The sequence below is a fragment of the Silurus aristotelis genome (assembly GCF_946808225.1).
Source record: "Silurus aristotelis genome assembly, chromosome: 9".
In the NCBI taxonomy this organism is placed as follows: Eukaryota; Metazoa; Chordata; class Actinopteri; order Siluriformes; family Siluridae; genus Silurus; species Silurus aristotelis.
In genome coordinates, this window is record NC_139582.1 from 27,640,904 (window position 1) to 27,661,391 (window position 20,488).

A 20,488-nucleotide genomic window follows, 5' to 3' on the forward strand; every position below is an offset into this window, starting at 1 on the left:
TTGGAGCTAAAAACGCGTGCTAATGTTCTTTTACACCCCTCATGGCGGTACATCCGAAAACTGTTTAGACAAGCAAATACTGTCGGAGGCACCCGGGCAACGCTTGCTCAAGCGGTAAATCTGGTACGTTAAATATGCTGCAGGTATTTGCTGCCTGTTGATATTGTGTAGAAAATTTGTTTTGTTGGAGAGATCCAGCTGGATACTTTGTTTATAGTTTTATTAGCTACACGCTTTTTATCATGCTGTGGCTTTTTATTGTTGTTTCGGCCGGTGAACCTTAAACGTCCCCTCCCACCCTCATTGTGGGCTCGACTTTCATCTGCCTTGAGTGAAATGTCAAAAGTCTCGAGTTTTCCAGTGAGAGTGTTTTATTTTGTTCTTCAACCCCCTCCCAAGTGTGGCTACATTTAACGCTAACTTAGCACACCGAATCCTGTAGTTTTTGTTTTAGATACACTATATGGTGTATCAGGGGGACACCTGACCATACGATTCCTATGTGGTACTCTTTGGTCTTTTTTTTTTAACATCCCATTTCTCATTTAGTCCTCAAAAGCTCAATTTTTCTGGGAAGACGTTCCACCGGATTTTGGAGCGTGCCTGTAGAGATTAGTGCTCAAATCCTCCACTCCAACTCTTATCTCCATGAAGCGGAAGTGACGGGAAAATCTCATGTCGCTGCATCCTAAGACATTTGTGCACCTTCAACTTGTTGAGAACTTTTTTTGGTTGGAGAACCACATACGGCTGGAAAATTCAGGTGTCTAGCATAATGCACCACGCTTTGTTTATTCGGATCACATTAGTAGAGGAAAGTTGGCAGGCTCGGAACTTCCCAGCGCTTTCCTGACTTTTGCACTAAGAGCATTTTAGCCCAAGAACAATCGAATTAAAGTCTCTTTTATTACACTGAATTCCCTTTCAGCCTGAAGTTAATCTCACATGGATTAGTTGATTATTAACGTCTTGCCGTGACTGATCTCTTGTGTGTGTGTGTGTGTGTGGGAGGGGGGTGAGGAGATTTATTTAGGTGCTTTTTCTTTCTTTCTTTTTTTATGCGAGCGTAAAACTGTTCTTGTTTTTATTTTTTCCTTTCTAAACCTTAAAATTCTCCCATTAGGGGGCGCCACAGCGGATCATCCGTCTCTATACCCCCCTGTCCTCTACATCTGCCTCTTTCAACCCAACTACCTGCATGTTTTCCCTCACCACATCCATGAACCTCCTCCTTGGCCTCTTTTCCTCTTTCCTGGTGGCTCCATCCTCAGCATTCTTCTACTGATATACCCCATGTACCTCCCTCACCTTGTCTCCAAAACGTCCTACATGCGCTGTCCCTCTAATAAACTCGTTTCTAATCCTGTCCATCGTCATCACTCCTAACGAAAACCTCAACATTTTCAGCTCTGCTACCTCCAGCTCCACCTCCTGTCTTTTACTTAATGCCACTGTCTCCAATCCATACAACATCGCAGGTCTCACCACAGTCCTATAAACTTTCCCTTTCTTTCTTGCAGATACTCTTCCATCACAAATCACTCCTGCTGTCACTCTTTTCCACCCACTCCACCCTGCCTGCACTCTTTTCTTTACTTCTTTAACACACTTTCCATTACTTTGCACTGTTGACCCCAGGTACCTGTACACCTCCACCTTTTCCACCTCTTCTCCCTGCAACCGCACCACTCCACTGCCCTCCCTCTCATTCACACACATGTAATTCAAGAAACTAGATAAAGGACAAAAAAACACACATTGGACAGTGGATGACTGGAAGAAGTTTCAGTGGACAGCTGAGTTCAAATTCGAGATTCCTGCCTCTGAAAGAAGAACTTATGTTAGATGAGGAACAGGAGGGATGATGTTAGCAGACTGCCTCCAACCACACAGTCAAACATGGTGGAGGAAGCTTAATAGATTGGGGTTGTTTTAGAGCAGGGAAGGTTGGAGACTTTTTCTGGAAAGTGAAAGGAATCCTGAACCAACATGGCTACCATTCCATACTTTACCATTAATTCCCATGTGGACTGCAGCTCATTGGAAGCCTCCTCATGATAGAACAAAACAATGAGCTGAAGCGTACATCAGTGGAATGGCCTGCCCAGTCACTGCACCTAAATCCTATTGGATCAGTGAGTTCAGAAAGAAATCTCCAACGGGCGAAGATTAGTTTTGGAGAACCGAACTGCCTGGATGTTAAGAGTGTGTGAAGCTGGTGTTCATACTAAAAGAGGATATTTACAATGAAAGAAAAGTGTAATGTTCTATATTTGTTTGGTCAAAGTTTCTTTCTAGCATTAAGTGAACTAGTTTTACTCAAGTAAAAGGGTACAAGGAGCCCTTTTACTCGAGTAATATCTTATCTACTGTAGCTCTACTTTTTCTCAAGTAAATGGTTGGTGTACGAAACCACCACTGCTTTTGGAACACAATTTCACAAAATCCTCTTGTTTTGCTCGTTTTATTTTCAGCGCATTCTGAAGACATTTAAGAAGCTTTTTGTCATTTCAACCATATATAGCTGACGCAGTACACAGCGAAATGAAACAATGTTCCTCCAGAACCCTGGTGACACGTAAAACAACATAAAGCTACATAATATTAGATTCATGTCACACTTTGTGATCTGTAATGAGTTCACTGAAATCGGCCAGTGGTAGAAGTAGAAGGCATCAGTTCTTAAAAGCACACTGAAGTGCTAAATTGTACACCTTAACCTCACACTGTTCCCTAAAAATGCTCATCCGAATTGGTTCTATGCGACAGGATAACAGCTATTCACCCTCCAAACACACACACCCACGCACAAACACCCATCCAAACCCCCCCAACCATCAACGCCCAGCTACTTAAATCCAGGATTTCAAAGTTGTCAGCGTCCCAATTCAAACACAGGCCAAACCTTTGGCAATCAGGAATCTGGCACATGTTGAATGTGACTGATAATTTGTTTAGTTTTTTGTTCTTTCCCTTCCATAATTAATCCAAATCTATTCACTCGAAAGATAATCTCATTATGGTGATGCGATTATTGCGGGTTTTTGGAATGCTGAGAAAGGTCTTGGGTTGTTTAAAGTTCATTGACCCAGGGTAAACTCTGAAGGCTGTTTTTTCATTTAAAAGCCCCTAACTTTTCACCTCGGCTTTACCTTCGCAGCGCAACCTGTGTTATATTCCATCCTGGCCCTGATTTAGAGCAGGTACTTGCCAGCGTTGAGCGTGTGAAAAGCAAACAGACCTTTTGTTCAACTGTTCGGCTTCTGCCATTTTCTCAATGTCGCGTTTGTGTGACGGCAAGACTTCGCTACAGACCACAATTCTGTCATCAGTGTCCGTTCCAAGTTCAATCCGGGACGGCCTATGAGTAGTTCAGAACTTCTGTAGTCCAGAACCTTCTGTAAAGATTTGGAAGAGTTACTGGTACTGGCTTAAAGTTGGCCTCGTTTCCTATAATAGGAAGGTGAGGTGTATTATTTCCCAAACAGGTTTTACCTGAGTTTGCCAGTGATTGAGATTTTTATTTGTGAATAATCTACACATCATTGGGAAGATTTTTCAGGGAAGATTTTTGGTCCATAATTACTTATGATATAGAAGTCAGTAAACAAACAAAAATCGCTGGCATTGCTGACTGCAAAAAAAAAAGAAAAAGAAGAAGAAAAATGCCAACTATACATCTCTTGGAAACGTAACAATTACATTTGTTTATTTTGACTATACAGTGCTATTACTTTAACCTTGTCTTGAAAAGCTACAGAACAAACTCGGTGTTTGTCAACATTATCACCGCGATCTTGACCAATCAGTATTGGAAATTTACCAGCCTTGTAGTAGAAATAATTGTCTGGTCTCTGGGGCAGTCGTATTTTGAGAGGCTTTTTGAAGTAAATACAGCATATTAGTAAAAATAAACGAATGGGTTTTTGTTCCCAACTGACTTTGAGACTGGCTTGAAACGTTTCCACATGAAACCACGTGATTGCTTAATAGTCGGCATTTTTTAGGGTACAAAGTACGGTAATTTCCGGACGCCACCCCAAAAATGCTATTTTATGTTTACAGTACTGTTTTTGTACATTTTTTTGGTCTGTCATGCTCCCCGCGAGGAACCGGAAAAATCAGCCAAACAAATTAGTTATGTGATAAACGCATTTCCACGATAAACCAGGGGGGCGCCAGATTCGAACCGCAGTAAATATGAGTATTACTGTATATGTATTTACCCCCAACCCGAATGCGAAGAAATGGTCTGTCGTAGTTTTTGTAGTTGCTTGGGTGAAAATGTAATGCCGCAGTCCTTGATGCGTTTTTCTTTTCTTTTTTTTTCTTTGATTTATTTATTCATTTTTTTGCAATCGAGCTCCACAACACCTCGACTACATTCAGGGCCCTAGCGTTGAGAAATCACATTTGGGTCTCCTAGTTCAAGTGAAAATTTCCTGCCACCACATTTGAAAGACACAATTGTGTGCAGAAATTCCATGGAAAGAGCCATGTATGGCTGGAAAAGTCAGATGTCCCAGTGCTTTTGTCCATATAATGTACCTTCATCACCGAGCATGGGCATTTGGAAAATTCGCTCGCTGTCTTTGTCCAAACCAAGATAATGTGTCTGGGCCTGCTCTTGATACTGTATGTGCTGTCAGGAAGGGAAGTTGTCTGGTTAATTTATCAGTGTAAGGAGATCTCTGACTGATGGTTATCTCGTGTCTGGGGAACTCGCCTCCTCTTCCTCACAGTTAATCCTCTTCCTCACAGTTGAAACCAGTTAAACTTGAGACTTCCTGTGGTGGTGTTAGGGTAGGTTTGGGTGTGTGTGTGTGTGTGTGTGTGTGGGGGGGGGGGGGGCATGAGAAGTTGTTCCACTCGATTTCGAGGAGATTTCACTTAAGGTCACCCACTCCAACCCATTTAAACCATGTTTTCATAGAGCTGGCTTTGTGCATTGTCATGCTGGAACAGGTTTTGCTTCCCTAGTTTAAGTGAAAGATTTATTTCACGATATATCGCATCTACAGACATCCTGTACACTTGTGTGCCTCCAACTTTGTGGTAACAGTTTTAGAAAGGACCGAGGAAATGTCCTAACACTGGAACCGATAAAAGTTTGTTTAATGTCACGCGAAAGCACCCCGGTGCGGGTGAGCGAAACTGCAGCGAATCCTCGGTTTCCAGAAAGAAAAAACATTTATGGAGAGACTTGAGTGATGTTGAGGAGTTGTTTCTCCTGCTGAGCAAAGTGAGCCGGGAAAGCTTATTCGACTGCAAAGCCAAGGATCAATTTCGTGGAGGACTAAAGAGAGGCAGAGAGAGAGCGAGAAAGTGAGATGGCGGTGGTGGTTGGTTTGGGGGGGGGGGCGGTGTATGGGAAGAAAGAACGTATAGATTGCTGAGAGGTCAGTAATCCCAGACGAGCTCCTTCATTCTAAGCCTTATCGAATGTCGGCACGCAGAAGTAGAAGTGCTCATATATTACCTGAGTTTCAGCTCAGTGTAACCTCTGAAGGGAGGAAAAACCTTTTTGCTGTAATTTGTCCGATTTTCTTTGCGAATACATACATGGTATGGTAATTCTTTTTCTCTTTCCCACTATGCCTTCAGATTCATTTGGAGTTGTTCGAGTTGCTCAAAGTGTCGAACAGATACTGTAACATGATCACACGGCCTCAAATCGTTGTAAGTGCCTCAATTGGAAAATGGACTGATGCAGGTCTGAATGTTTTATTCCTAGCGTTACTAGACCCAGGTTTTTGTTGCTTAAAATGCTCATTGTTGACAAAAGATGGTAGCTGAAATGATGTTAGCTAGTTCTTAATTGCCAGTCAGGAATTGAACTCTGGCCCATAGTTGATGAGACACCTAAGGTTGCGTATAACTGGTCTCATGTATTAGAGTTTGGGATTAGTTTTTGTGTGCGTTTGGGTTGTGTTTTATGTTAAAATATGTTTAATTGGGGGTTGAGTTTGTTTTAGTCATATTTGAATTGTTGGGTTTGACTAAGGTTGAGTCGTCAATTGAGTTGAGTTGTGGTTAAGTTGAGCAGGATGTATTTAAGTTGTGGTTGAGTTGAGCAGGATGTGGTTGAGTTTAGTGAGGTTTAATTGAGTTGTAGTTGAGTTGAGTTGAGTTGAGCAGGATGTGGTTAAGATGTGGTTGAGTTTAGTGAGGTTTATTTGAGTTGTGGTTGAGTAAATTTAAATTCAGTTGAGTTGTGGTTGAGTTGAGTTGAGCAGGATGTAGTTAAATTGTGGTCGAGTTTAGTGAAGTTTAATTGAGTTGTGGTTGAGTGAATTGTAATTGAGTTAAGTTGTGGTAAAGGTTGAGTTAATTTGTGGTGGTTGAGTTGTTGATTTAAGGCTAGATTTGTGGTTAAGAGTGATGAGTTGTGGTTGATTTTAAGTAAGTTGTGGTTTAATGAGTTAAGGATGAGTTAAGTGGTGTATAATTGAGTTGTGGTCTTGCTGTGAATCAGTTGAATGAACTGTGGTCGAGGTTGGGTTGTAATAGAGTTGCGTTTGGGGTTGAGTTTAGGTGACTTGTAGTTGAGTTGATTTGTGGTGGTCCGGTTGTAGTTTATTTTAGGTGGGATGTGGTGGTTGAGTTGTGGTTGGTTTGAAGTAGTTTAAGCAGTTTAAGTACATGAACTACAAATGCAGTTGTATGCAAACTATAAGGATATACTGTAGGGAGATCATGTGCAGTTAATGCAGCTTATGAGTAGTTTTTCAGATTGTTTTCAGATTTAAAGGTAAATGATATTATATCTTGTTGCTGTCAAGGGCACAGACCCCACAGACAAGGGCCCTCTTTCAAGGACACAGAGTTTGTACCTTTGGTCAATCTCTCTTCTCCTGGAAATGATAATATAGCATCTTTGTAAACATCCTAGAAAGTATATGCTTAGACTTAAACGGCCACTAACTTGTGAAGACACCATGTGAACATTTTTCGGTCCATACTAAAGGTAGAAAATATGTAGCATTTGTAGAAAGGCGAGATAATGAGATGGACAGATGGATCCCTGATGGATTTTATTGCAAGGGATTTTGTGCTAATGATGTGGGACGATGCACTCAGCAACCTATGGCATGGTAACATGGATTGTCTAGTGTGTAGAAAATCCCACTGGCTTTAAGTAGTTGTAAAGGATGGAAGTGTGATCTCACAATGAAATGAAATTGCTCTCTGCAGCGTTTTACAGATTTCTTACTAGCGCATGATACGCCGTAGAGCAAAAGTATTGGGACACCCGACTTTTCCATAAGCGCTCGATCTGTTTCCATGAAGTTGGGGTACACAATTGTGGATGATGTCTTTGGATGCAGTGGCATGGAATTTTCCCTTCACTTGAACTAGGAGACCCAAACCTGTTCCGGCCCGGCAATGCCTCTGTGCACAAAGCCAGCTCCATGAAAATATTGTAACGTGAACTGAAGTGGAAGATGTTGAATGGCTTTCTCGCGCTACACCTGTACCTGAATTTATTAATATATTTGTGGATGCATGAGCACAAATCTCCACAATCACACTCCAAAATCTAGTGGAGCCTCCTCCCAGAAGAGTGGAGGTTGAGTTTGTGTCTAATTAGTGTTAAATAGAGTTTGGATATAATTTTAGTGAGATTAACACGCCTTTGAGTTCAATCTGAGTTGGATGTGTGTTTTCAATTGTATGACTTTGTGGTTGCATTTGAGTTTGTGGTTACATTTTAGTTGTAACCCATGCATTGTCATTGTATTTATTTTTTGAATTTAAAATTAACTACTGTAATGAACTATGCAATTCGACTGGCAAGGAGCCATGTAGGAGTTTAATATCGTTTAATAATCGTGTCGGAACGATTTCTTGAGTAACTCGAATACTCGTTTCGTCCATTTAACTACACACCGCGCATTGTGCTTCCCCACGGACCATTATTACTGATGCTCCACCCGCTAAACCCCTAAAGCGCTCTGTGCAGGTAGCAAGTATTTTTTTTACATTTTTCTCCAGAGTTGGAGGTGCGTCAGTAATAATGGTCCGTGGGAAACGCAGTACCTCGTGTGTAGTTAAATGGACTAAACAATAATTCACCTCAAAGCTTTTTTTGTATTCGAATTACTTGAGAAATCGTTGCAGCCCCACATTCAGTTGTACAGACGCACAGCAGCGAAAATCAGTTTAGCGTCTACCGGAAGTGCAAATAGTAGAATAGTCGTTCTGGGGAAAAATTTTTTTTATTGTGAATAAATTACGAACTCTTGCTCGATCTTCAGGAAAGAAAAGAATTAGCTTCACTGCTGTAGCATGTTCTCTGCCTCCATACCAATAATGCTTCTGTTCGATATCTTTCCACGGGTGTACCGCAGAGGATGTGATAATTCCCTGAAGGAAACCGAGACAAAAGCAGAAAGTTTTGACGCCCCTGAAGTCATTACAGGTTTGTTAGACGAACGAGCAGACTGCCGTGCCCTTTCTGAAAGCTAATGCTGTCTTAACTGTTAGCGTCTGTGTACTTGACCTTGAAGCTCCGGCTCCTGGTGCAGTGAGCGAGCAGAAGAGGGGGATGATGAGGTTGGAAAATCCTATCTTTCTGTTTTTCGTTTGTTTTGCCGCCTCTCTTTCACTCTCTGCATCTCCATCTTTGCTTTCTTTTCGTTTCGCTGCTAGAAAAACTAATCTGACACACACATGCATGCATACATATCATTCTGTCTAACCTTTGAGCAAGTGATTAAGCGCCTCCCCCTCTTGTTTTTTCTCTAATTCTTTTTTCTCTCTGTCTCTCTCATTGTCTATTTCTCTATATATGTATTCATGTCTCTGTGTATCTTCCTGTCTCTCAGTCAATGTCTGTACCTGTCTGGTTCTGTCGTTTTGTCTGTCTGGTCCTTATTAGGTCTGTCTGTGTCTCTCTTTGTCCCTGTCTGTCTACCTCTTTATCTCTTACTTGTGCTGTCTCACTGTCTGGCCCCTAATTAGTCTCTGCCTGTCTGTCTCTGTCTGTCTGTCTCTCACATTGAGCTGCCCGTCTTCCTACGTAGACACTGTCTGTCTGTCTGTCTGTCTGTCTGTGTCCATCTATATATTTGTCTGTCTGTCTCACTTAACATGTCTGTCTGTCTATCCATCTATCTATCTCTGTGTCTGTCTCTCTGTTTGTCTGTGTGTCTATCTATCTGCCTGCATGTCTCTGTCTGTCTCTCTCTCTCTGTCCCTTTATTTCTTATTTCGTTTTGTCTTTCTTCCCGTCTGTCTGTCTGTCTGTCTGTCTGTCTGTCTGTCTGTCTGTCTGTCTGTCTGTCTGTCTGTCTGTCTGTCTGTGTCTCTCTCTCTCTTTCTCAGGATGGTCAGCATTATAATCACATTAAACCCAATTCCCCTCTCTCTCTCTCTCTCTCTCTCTCTCTCTCTCTCTCTCTCTCTCTCTCTCTCTCTCTCTCTCTCTCTCTCTCTCTCTCTTATGATGAGCTGAAAGATGGCTGACGTATTGATTGCTCTTCTTCCAGCTCATATCAGGGCTTGATTGAGGATCAGTCTGAAGAATTGAGTGTGGGGCTCAGAGATTGTGTGTGTGTGTGTCATTGTTTGCTTAAGTGCTTATCCACATGCCAGTGTGGTGTAGAACGATGCTGTAAATCTTTCTTTTGCTGTGGATCTTGTGTGTATTTTGTTTTTTTTTGGAGCGATCCGGGCCGTGACTGAGGACATGTACTGAGATCTTTTTAGTGCAGCAGCTGAGCTGTGTAGGTGCTGCTCCTGTGGATTAGACTTTACCAAATAGTCCTGATAGTCTTTCATTATCTTTTTTTTTTTTGTTTGTTTGTTTTCTTTGAAGATATCAATGAGAAAAGCACAAGCCCGTCAGTCCTGAAGACTTTTCTACAGTGGAAAACCTGCGAAGTGCCGACATATGCAAAAGCCAATATTTTTTTTTTATTCACGTATATATGTTTATTATTAGGATTTGCGCACGTGACTTGTCCACCATACCAAGTTTTGATCGGTGACGATGATATAAAATCGATAGTAACGGTTGTCATGGTAACGGATTCTACCATGGCGTTCTGTTCATCTTCACAGACCCAATTTGTTTTCATTTATTGATATTTCTCACCCGGGCTTCTTTCTTTCAAATACTGTAGATTTGAAGAAAACACTGGCTGTGCTGCTGGACAACATCATGCTCAGGCTGTCCAAGCTCGAGTCCAAAGTGGACACCATCATCATCGTCAACGGCTCGGCCTCCAACCTGACCAACGGCACGGCGGCGCCCGCTCCTAGCACCGCCAATGGGGACAAGGTCAACGTGGCAGGTATTGTGGTGGATTTTGTTATACTGTATATACAGCAGTGGGTAAAACGTCTTGTGTAAATAAATGCTGTATAAAAAATGATGCTTCCAGAGCAGCATTTCTGCTTAGAAAAAACTCTAAGAAGTGAAAATGTATGTAATATTTTGCTTTCTTTACTTTTAATGGGTTGAAATAATGATATAGAAAGCTTAAGTGAAGTGCTTATTTAAAATGAGATAGTGAGTCAAAATAATGAGATATTGAGTTTGAGTTACTAATTAGATAGTAAATCAAAACAGTGATATTGCTGCAACCAACGAATAAAGTAGTGCTATCAACATATAAGATATTGAGGTAAATAATAAGTTAGTGAGTTGAACTAATTAGATAGTGAGGTTAATTAGTAGTTGAACTAATGAGACAGTGAGTCGAACTATGAGAAATTTAGTTGAAATGATGGTCTGTTGAATTAATGAGATATTACGTTATGAGTCAATAAGAGGAGCTAATGAGAGAGTAAATCGAAACAATGATATTGCCGAAATGAACAAACGAGTGCGAGTTAAACTGTCAGATATTAAGGTAAAATGATGATAGTAAATTAAACGAATGAGAAAGTAAGTCACAATAATAGCGAGTTGAACTATGAGAAATTAAGTTACAATAATAATAGTAAGTTGCACTAATGAGTGAGATGAACTATAGGAAATGAAGTTAAAACAATAGTAAGTTGAACTATGATATATTGAGTTAAAATGGTAGTAATTTGAACTAATTAGATATTAAATTGAACTATGAGATATTAAGTTACAATAATAGTAGTGAGTTAAATTATAAGATATTAAGTTACAATAATAGTACGTTGAACTAATGAGAAAGTGAGTTGAACTATGAGATATTATGTTAAAATAATGGTAGTAAGTTGAACTACAGGTAATGAGATTAAGTTACAATAATGATAGTGAGTTGAACTATGAGATATTAAGTTACAATACTAGTAAGTTGAACTATGAGATGTTAAAATAATGGTAGTAAGTTGAACTACATGTAATGAGATTAAGTTACAATAATAGTAAGTTGAACTAATTAGATATTAAATTGAACTATGAGATATTAAGTTGAAAAAATTATAGTGAATTGAATTGATATATTAAGTTACAATAATAGTAAGTTAAACTAATGAGAGAGTGAGTTGAACTATGAGACATTAAGTTAAAATAATAATAGTAAGTTGAACCACATGAAATAAGATTAAGTTACAATAATGATTGTGAGTTGAACAATATCAAGTTACAATAATGGTAGGAAGTTGAACTAATGAGAGTAAGTTGAACTACATGTAATTAGAATAAGTTACAATAATAGTAGTAAGTTGAAATAATGAGATATTAGGTTTACCTAACGATAGTGAGTTGAACTATGAGATATTAATTTACAATAATGGTAGTAAGTTGAACTAATGAGATTGAGTTGAACTATAAGAAATTAAGTGAAAATAATAGTAATCCACACTATATCAAGTTAAAATAATGATAGTGAGTTGAACTAAGATATTAAGTTAAAATAATAATAGTAAGTTGAACTAATGAGTTATGTTAAAATAATGGTAGTAAGTTAAAATAATGATATTAAGTTACAATAATGGTGAGTTGAACTATGAGAAATTAAGTTAAAATAAGATTTGGTGAGCTTTCAAGCTTTCTTTCTTATTTTTTTTCCTCTTATTGTTGCATCTTTTATCATCCTAATGCTTTTCGGAAGAAAATTCAGCCACGATATGGAGCTGCGAACTCAGCTGTTTATCTAGAACTTATATGTAATTGTCATTTGCTTGCTTTTATGGTATATTTATTTTTATATTTCTACCAGATTTTCCACATAGAAAATCTGTATTTGTGGATTACGTTTGGTGTTGTGATGTCACAATGCTGCACACCACACCGACCAATCAGCATCGGCGCAGGTTTTACTCGTTCATTGGTTTTTCCTGTCCATTTCTTCGTATTTCCTCTTCCTTTTTTTTATTTCTTTTGTCTGTATTCTAGGTTTCACTTCCTTTATTTTCCCCCTCATAAATTGCATTTTACGGCACGGAGAATTTACTCGGGCGGATTATAAGATACAGACTGAACGTGCCTCGGATTCCACTCAAGTAGCCTTCAAGCTTAAGCTGCAGACTCGTATCGATTTGTTTGAAGCTTCAACCACTTCCTTGTTTTATCTCTCTTCTCTTTCTCTCTTTCACAGTCTCTCTCTCACTCTTTCAGTCTATCTTGGTCTCGCGCTCATTTCCAAACCGCTCGATTATTCATGCTACTATCATATAACATTATCATCATCTTCGGGTAGCAAAGTGATTTTTGTCCTGGTCACATGACCTCTGACTTGCACATGGTCCATAAAAAAGGAAAAAAACATAATCCTGGTGACACCTGGAAAAGGAAATTTGAATTAAAAAAAAATATATTTCTTGATAAAAAATTGTGTGTATATATATATATATATATATATATATATATATATATATATATATATATATATATATATATATATATATATATATATATATACAGTGAGGAAAATAAGTATTTGAACACCCTGCTATTTTGCAAGTTCTCCCACTTAAAAATCATGCAGGGGTCTGAAATTGTCATCGTAGGTGCATGTCCACTGTGAGAGACATAATCTAAAAAAAAAAATCCAGAAATCACAATATATGATTTTTTTTACTATTTATTTGTATAATACAGCTGCAAATAAGTATTTGGACACCTGAGAAAGTCAATGTTAATATTTGTTTGTTTGCAATTACAGAGGTCAAACGTTTCCTGTAGTTTTTCACCAGGTTTGCACACACTGCAGGAGGGATTTTGGCCCACTCCTCCACACAGATCTTCTCTAGATCAGTCAGGTTTCTGGCCTGTCGCTGAGAAACACGAAGTTTGAGCTCCCTCCAAAGATTTTCTATTGGGTTTAGGTCTGGAGACTGGCTAGGCCATGCCAGAACCTTGATATGCTTCTTACAGAGCCACTCCTTGGTTATGCTGGCTGTGTGCTTCGGGTCATTGTCATGTTGGAAGACCCAGCCTCGACCCATCTTCAATGCTCTAACTGAGGGAAGGAGGTTGTTCCCCAAAATCTCGCAATACATGGCCCCGGTCATACTCTCCTTAATACAGTGCAGTCGCCCTGTCCCATGTGCAGAAAAACACCCCTAAAGCATGATGCTACCACCCCCATGCTTCACAGTAGGGATGGTGTTCTTGGGATGTACTCATCAGTCTTCTTCCTTCAAACACGTTCAGTGGAATTATGACCCAAAAGTTCTATTTTGGTCTCATCTGACCACATGACTTTCTCCCATGACTTCTCTGGATCATCCAAATGGTCATTGGCAAACTTAAGACGTGCCTGGACATGTGCTGGTTTTAACAGGGGAACCTTCCGTGCCATGCATGATTTCAAACCATGACGTCTTATTGTATTACCAACAGTAACCTTGGAAATGGTGGTCCCAGCTCTTTTCAGGTCATTGACCAGCTCCTCCCGTGTAGTTCTGGGCTGATTTCTCACCTTCCTTAGGATCATTGCGACCCCACGAGGTGAGATCTTGCATGGAGACCCAGTCCGAGGGAGATTGACAGTCATGTTTAGCTTCTTCCATTTTCTAATGATTGCTCCAACAGTGGACCTTTTTTCACCAAGCTGCTTGGCAATTTCCCCGTATCCCTTTCCAGCCTTGTGGAGGTGTACAATTTTGTCTCTAGTGTCTTTGGACATGTCTTTGGTCTTGGCCATGTTAGTAGTTGGATTCTTACTGATTGTATGGGGTGGACAGGTGTCTTTATGCAGCTAACGACCTCAAACAGGTGCATCTAATTTAGGATAATAAATGTAGTGGAGGTGGACATTTTAAAGGCAGACTAACAGGTCTTTGAGGGTCAGAATTCTAGCTGATAGACAGGTGTTCAAATACTTATTTGCAGCTGTATCATACAAATAAATAGTTTAAAAATCATATATTGTGATTTCTGGATTTTTTCTTTTAGATTATGTCTCTCACAGTGGACATGCACCTACAATGACATTTTCAGACCCCTCCATGATTTCTAAGTGGGAGAACTTGCAAAATAGCAGGGTGTTCAAATACTTATTTTCCTCACTGTATATATATATATATATATATATATATATATATGTATATGTATATATATATATATATATATATATATATATATATATATATATATATATATATATATATATATATATATATGTATATTTGTATATGTCAAACTGGTTAAAACATATCCAGCATGCGTCCTTTATTTCTATTCCTTTATCTCATCAGTTCTTCCTCTCTCTCTCTCTCTCTCTCTCTCTCTCTCTCTCTCTCTCTCTCTCTCTCTCTCTCTCTCTCTCTCTCTCTCTGTCCGTTATCATCATCTGCCGGCGCGAGGCGGCACGCCCTGATCTGTGTCTGCGTTTTTTTTTTCTTCTCTGTGAGAGGTCATAGACATTGGTGCCGCCACGGCCTCTGACCCTGGTAGCCACTTTTAGAGTTCAGACGGCAAAAAAGGAAGAGGAAGTAGGCGTGAAAAAAGAAGCCAGGGATTGCACATGCTCAACGAGGAACTATGGGGATGGAATTTGGACTGTAAATAATAATTACCCTGTAGAAAGTACAATGAATAAACATTCGGTTCCCTTTTGAGTTCTCACAAGGTTTCTTCCTCGTGCCATCTCGGGAAGTTTTTCCTTGACAGTCGCCACCGGCTGTATAAATTCCAACTTTATAACCTCTCTGTAAAGCAGCATTGGGAGATGTAATGTTAAAGCGCTATACGTGAAGTCCACCAAGTCCTGAATAGAAACTTTTTAGTTCCTGTGGTGATAAATGAGATGAGTTTCCACAGTTTAAGATCAAAGTTCAGTAGTTCTGCATTAGTTGTGCTGGTCGTTCACTTCCGTGTAGTCTGCGGTCTGTTCAACAGGGCATCCTTTTGTTCCTTAAAAGAATTGGCTGTTTGTTGTGCAAACCGACATGCTCATGACACACATATGTATGTGTCTGTGTGTGTGTATATGCATATATATTTATATCTCCCCCTGAGACCTCACTATTTGTGTTTGGATATTGTAATGTCACTGTATTAAATCCTGAAAACGTTTGACCTGTATGGCCTTATATAAAGACATCACATGTGAGGCGGTGTTTCTTTATTTGTTTATATATATATATATATATATATATATAAACTCCATCGAAAAATGGTTTTATTCACTAAACATTTCTTTTCACTGATACGTCAAGTCTCAAGCCGAGCACCAAATTCCACCCACATCCGGCAATTAAAACCATTCGTGTGGAAACATGGCGAAAAGTTCCGTGTGGCGTCCTGATGATTTACGATCATCGATCAGATACAAATGTGTGATTAGGTTGCGATTAAATGTTGTAACCGATTGACAGCCCTAATGTGTGTGTGTGTGTGTGTGTGTGTGTGTGTGTGTGTGTGTGTGTGTGTGTGTGTGTGTGTGTGTGTGTGTGTGTGTGTGTGTCACCCTGCAGTTGAGGTGGACTCACATGACTGTGACCAAGTGGTTTTGATGGCCTCCTACGGTCGAAACAAAAGGCGTGCATTGTTATTAAGCGTGTGTGTGTTTGTGTGTTTGTTTAGGCACATGTTTGATGACAGGCTTAGCTGAGCTTGTGTGGGATCATGCAAAATGCATCTGTGTGTATATGTGTGTGGCCTTTATTTAAATTTGGGTTATGTTTAGTGGATTGTGGGATTGTTTTCTTACACACACATGTATCCTTACTAGCATATTGTTTGTATGTGTGAAGCACTAACTGATATGTAGCACATATATTTTAAACTTCACCATCTGTTCACCAGAATGCGAATGCGATGCGGGTGTAACGTCGATATATCGACCAGCCCTCAATTGAAAAAAATGTTCAAGTCGTGCAGCTGCAGATTATTGTAAAGTAAAAAAAAACAAAAAAAAAAGGATTAGCATTTTCGCTTGCATTTTATACACTGTTTCCCAAAGGTTTTGGGACACCCGACTTTTCCAGCCATGTGTGGTTCTTTACCGAATTGTTAGTTTGACAAAGTTTGAGGTACAGTCTTTTGGATGCAGGACCCTTCAGTTGAACTATAGTATGAGACCCAAACCTGTTCCAGCAAGACAATATAAAAGAAAAAAAAAGCTTTCTTAAACCTATGCTTTTATATGGGTTCTCCTGCTATAGAGCTCTGACCTCACCCTGATTGCGCATGATGGATCGGAGCCCCCAGGCCTCCTCACCTACATCAGTACACGACTTAACTAATGCATTACTTGTAGCTCAATGAGTTCAAACCTCCACAAAATCTAGTGGAACATCTTCCCAGAAAGAAAGAGAGCTGCAGGTTCTTATAGCAGCAAGCGGGGACTAAAGGTGGTATGGAATGTTTTAAAAAAAAAAAAAATGGTCACCGTCCATATTGTGTACATTTCACTGCTTGTTTTTTTGCTTTGACAGATTTCAGGTTTGCACAAGAGCTTTGTGTTAAGCCGCTTGTGACCGATTCCATCAATCGTCAGCGATTTGTTGCATGAGCATGTCATCCCAGGCTGTTGAACAAGATGTGCAAACATGTCTTGTTGGAAGAAATGATCTTCATCTGCACTTTTAATGAATTGTGAAAGAATATTATGAACAAAGAATAGCCTGTACACCAGACATGGGCAAACTACGGCCCGCGGGCCACACACGGCCCGTTGGATTTATTAATCCGGCCCGCCGAACGTGACCAAATTTTATTAAAAAAGGTACAGGTAAACATGGCGTTAATCCCAGGGGGGACCGGGATGACATGTCCCCCCCATCCGAGGGTTGTCCCCCCCAAAATAAAAAAAATATCGCATTCTCTATTGTGGAAAATATATGTATGCATACCTAAATAATTGTGTAAGTAGAAAAAAACCTGCAAAAAAATGCATTTAGAAACAGTTGAGTTCCCCCTCCCCTTCCTCACAGTGGTTTGACCCACTGCCTGCTTTCCCAGTTCATCTCACCTACTCTACACACACGAGTCAGGTGTGTGTGTGTGCGGCTCAATTAATGTTCAACTCCATTAACTAGGGTATTTTATTCACTTAAAATAAAGCGATTCTCTTTAATGTAGTTGATGCAGATTCATTCATAAATTAGTTGCTGCAAAAATGCTGATTAGCGATGTAATTTTCCATGAATCTGCTCTATTAGTGATTAAAATATGACTTATCTAGTGAACGTTAGCTTGTTTACAATAGCTTGTAGCATAGTGCACTGGAGCTAACACTGCAACTAATGTACTAGTGCACTGACACTAACACACCAAAGCCGTTTCCCATGCAGTGTTTTATTTGGGATGAACTGGTATAATGTTAATTTAACATTAACGCACAATTAGCATATAGTTTATCTGTGCATTTACTAAATGAGCACTGTGCTACGTCTGAACTGACCCCACTGTATTTTTATAATCAATTTCTATTCTGTTCTTAAGTGTCTTCATTATTTTAAATAAAAACGTAAACTTTTTTTTAATTCCTCGTTTTGCTTTGTCATTGAACCTGAGAAAAACTTGATAAAAAAAAATTATAAAAGCAAAGTTGTTCACTGTGGGGACACTGTGTCTTTATAAGTACAATTTGACTATTATTTGTGTCCCCTTCAAAAATTGATCATGAGAAATTTAATATTTATTGTGTGTCCTCCCCCCCTCTTGTTAAATGAAATTTACGCCCATGCAGGTAAACCTTGTTTCCTTCGCCTGTAATGCCCACGTTTCCCCAAAATATGGTGCACTTCATCTACATTGACCTTGTTCGCGTGTATTACTCTCTTCTCCTCTTTAATGAGGCCTTCTGCAAAAATGAGCTTATCAAAGAAATGTGGATAGTGAGCGCCGAGTGTTTAATACGGAGTGGACAACAAAATATTTTTTTACTGATGTCCGATCAAAGCCCCTCACAGATCCAGGTTAACTGACCAACACCTCGGATCTATCCTGAGAATTGCCACACGAAAACTTACTCCAGACTTTGATGAACTGGCAAAACAAGGAGTTCAACAACACTGTTCCTACTGAAACTGAACTTAAGATTTTATGCTGTGTTTATTGATGCAATGGATGGAAAAAAAAAGATCAACAAGTTGTTGATGTTTTGGCACTTGATAGAACGGAACTTGTGTTTTCTGCTGTGTTTATTCAACTGAAATGTAATAAATTAAATTATTAATTAATTATTATAATTTAATTATAAATTATATATATATATATATATATATATATATATATATATATATATATATATATATATATATATATATATATATATATATATATATATATAATGCGTATCATGTTTGTATGTATGTATGTATGTATGTATATCCCCTCTGTCAAAAACCTGGTACACGCTTAAAAACCAGTGCTCTGTTGGATACGAGTGGCACTGCGGCTTTGGAAATTGGATGTGTGTGTAAATATATGCAAGCTGGATTGTTGGTTTTACTATCCACCAAATCTTATCCTGATTAGAAGAGCGTTTCATTATTACTTCAGTATTTCAAAACCCTAAATGACCCATTACTGCAGCAGCAGATGCCATTCGCTTGCTGTTTCCGATCATCTCGAACTTGGCCGCACTGTGCTGTTTTCGCTTTCGGTGTGTACTCTTTCAACTGAATCGGTCTGGTTTTCTATACAAAAAAAAAAGAAAACGGTTGTCAGGTCAGTGCGGTTTCAATGTCGAAAATCCAGCTGGGTTGGAAGTGGAAACAATCTGGAGTTGTAATACACTCGAGTGTCGCAAATCTTCACTAAGTAGCCACAATATGGAATTGGCTGCGTAAGAAGACAATCTGTTCCGAGCAACAACAAAAAAACCTGGACAATCAACAAAACTCTGGCGAACCATGTATACCCCGCAACAAGGAAGGATTTGGACGTTCCACTCACGCTGTACTATGTAGAAAACACTACACGTTGTTTAAAAAAAAAATACATTTATGGCATTGACCCGTTATCAGAGTGACTCACAACTCAGCAGATGAGGGCCCAGCAGTGGCAGCTTGGTGGAACTGGAATTGTAACTTCCGATACAGAGTACGATGCCTTCACCATTGAGCTTCTGTACCACCTCCCTGCAAATACACTCGTACCTTTGTTGCTGTATTTTGCGCTTCATAATGTACTGCACATTCTCAACCTACAGGAATGCCAAGCTCGGCTTCCTCCACTTCTGCACTTGCAATGTCATCGGCAGATATCCGAATGGGGGCTACCAAAATTCTACAATAATTGTGCCCCCTTTAGATCTGCAAGTTTCCCATTTCTTGGATCCCCGTCTATACCACGATAGATGTTAAAAGATGTTGTTTTTGTACCCGACCATGATGACTTCTTAGCGGCCCTTTGCACCCTTGGCCCCCCAAAGTAACCCTGGACGCCTGTTTTGTCCTAAAACTATTTGAGGTTTTCAGTCCTCCCACTGCATCAAGAATTTGTTTGAGATCCGAATTGCAGTGCAGTTATTGTCCTTGCTGCTTTCGAACCATGGTGCATTTGCCTCTAAGCGTTGCATCCTGCAATTCATTAGTGTACAATGAGGCAGTCTTGAGCAGCCCTTTACCACTTTGAGGGGAGCTAGTGCTGGGAATTCATGGTATACGTGTATTGCATAAACAAATCTTCAAACTTCAACCACATTCAGCAGATTCTGCCCCATGGGGGTATTGCCCCATGGTGCGCTTCCCAGCTTTTACATTTACCAATTTTACCACTCAGTCTCAAACATAAGCATGAAAGCCCTCTTAGTGTTGACCTCTGTTGGCAGATTGACGAGCCTTGACCCATCCTTACTTTTGAACGATTAGCCATCCCTTGTAGGCTCCTTAGATACTATAACACTGTTGCCTACTTTACTTTGGTATGTTTCTGGCATGTAACACAACTTGCTGAACTGAAACTGCACAAAGGAAATGCATTCTTTTTTACTAGAAAAACCATACTACTCAAGCAAACCGAGATTTCACATTCCATCACTCTTTTGTGTGTGCTTTACAAAACAAGAAACACGGATGTGGATCAGTTCTGGGGAACGTCACAGTTCTGGGGGAGGTCACAGTTCTGGGGGAGGTCACATGGTCCATACATGTACAGGAAGAA

At 39.7% G+C, this 20,488-nt stretch overlaps 1 protein-coding gene across 1 annotated transcript in view; it reads left to right on the forward strand.

Moving 5' to 3' along the window:
- Positions 1–20,488, forward strand: part of mgat5 (alpha-1,6-mannosylglycoprotein 6-beta-N-acetylglucosaminyltransferase) — a 63,049-nt gene that overhangs the window by 12,190 nt on the left and 30,371 nt on the right. The window contains exon 3 of the mRNA XM_083550674.1: positions 10,128–10,298. Within this exon, the coding sequence (XP_083406800.1) occupies positions 10,128–10,298 (171 nt within the window). The remainder of the gene's footprint in view (positions 1–10,127; positions 10,299–20,488) is intronic.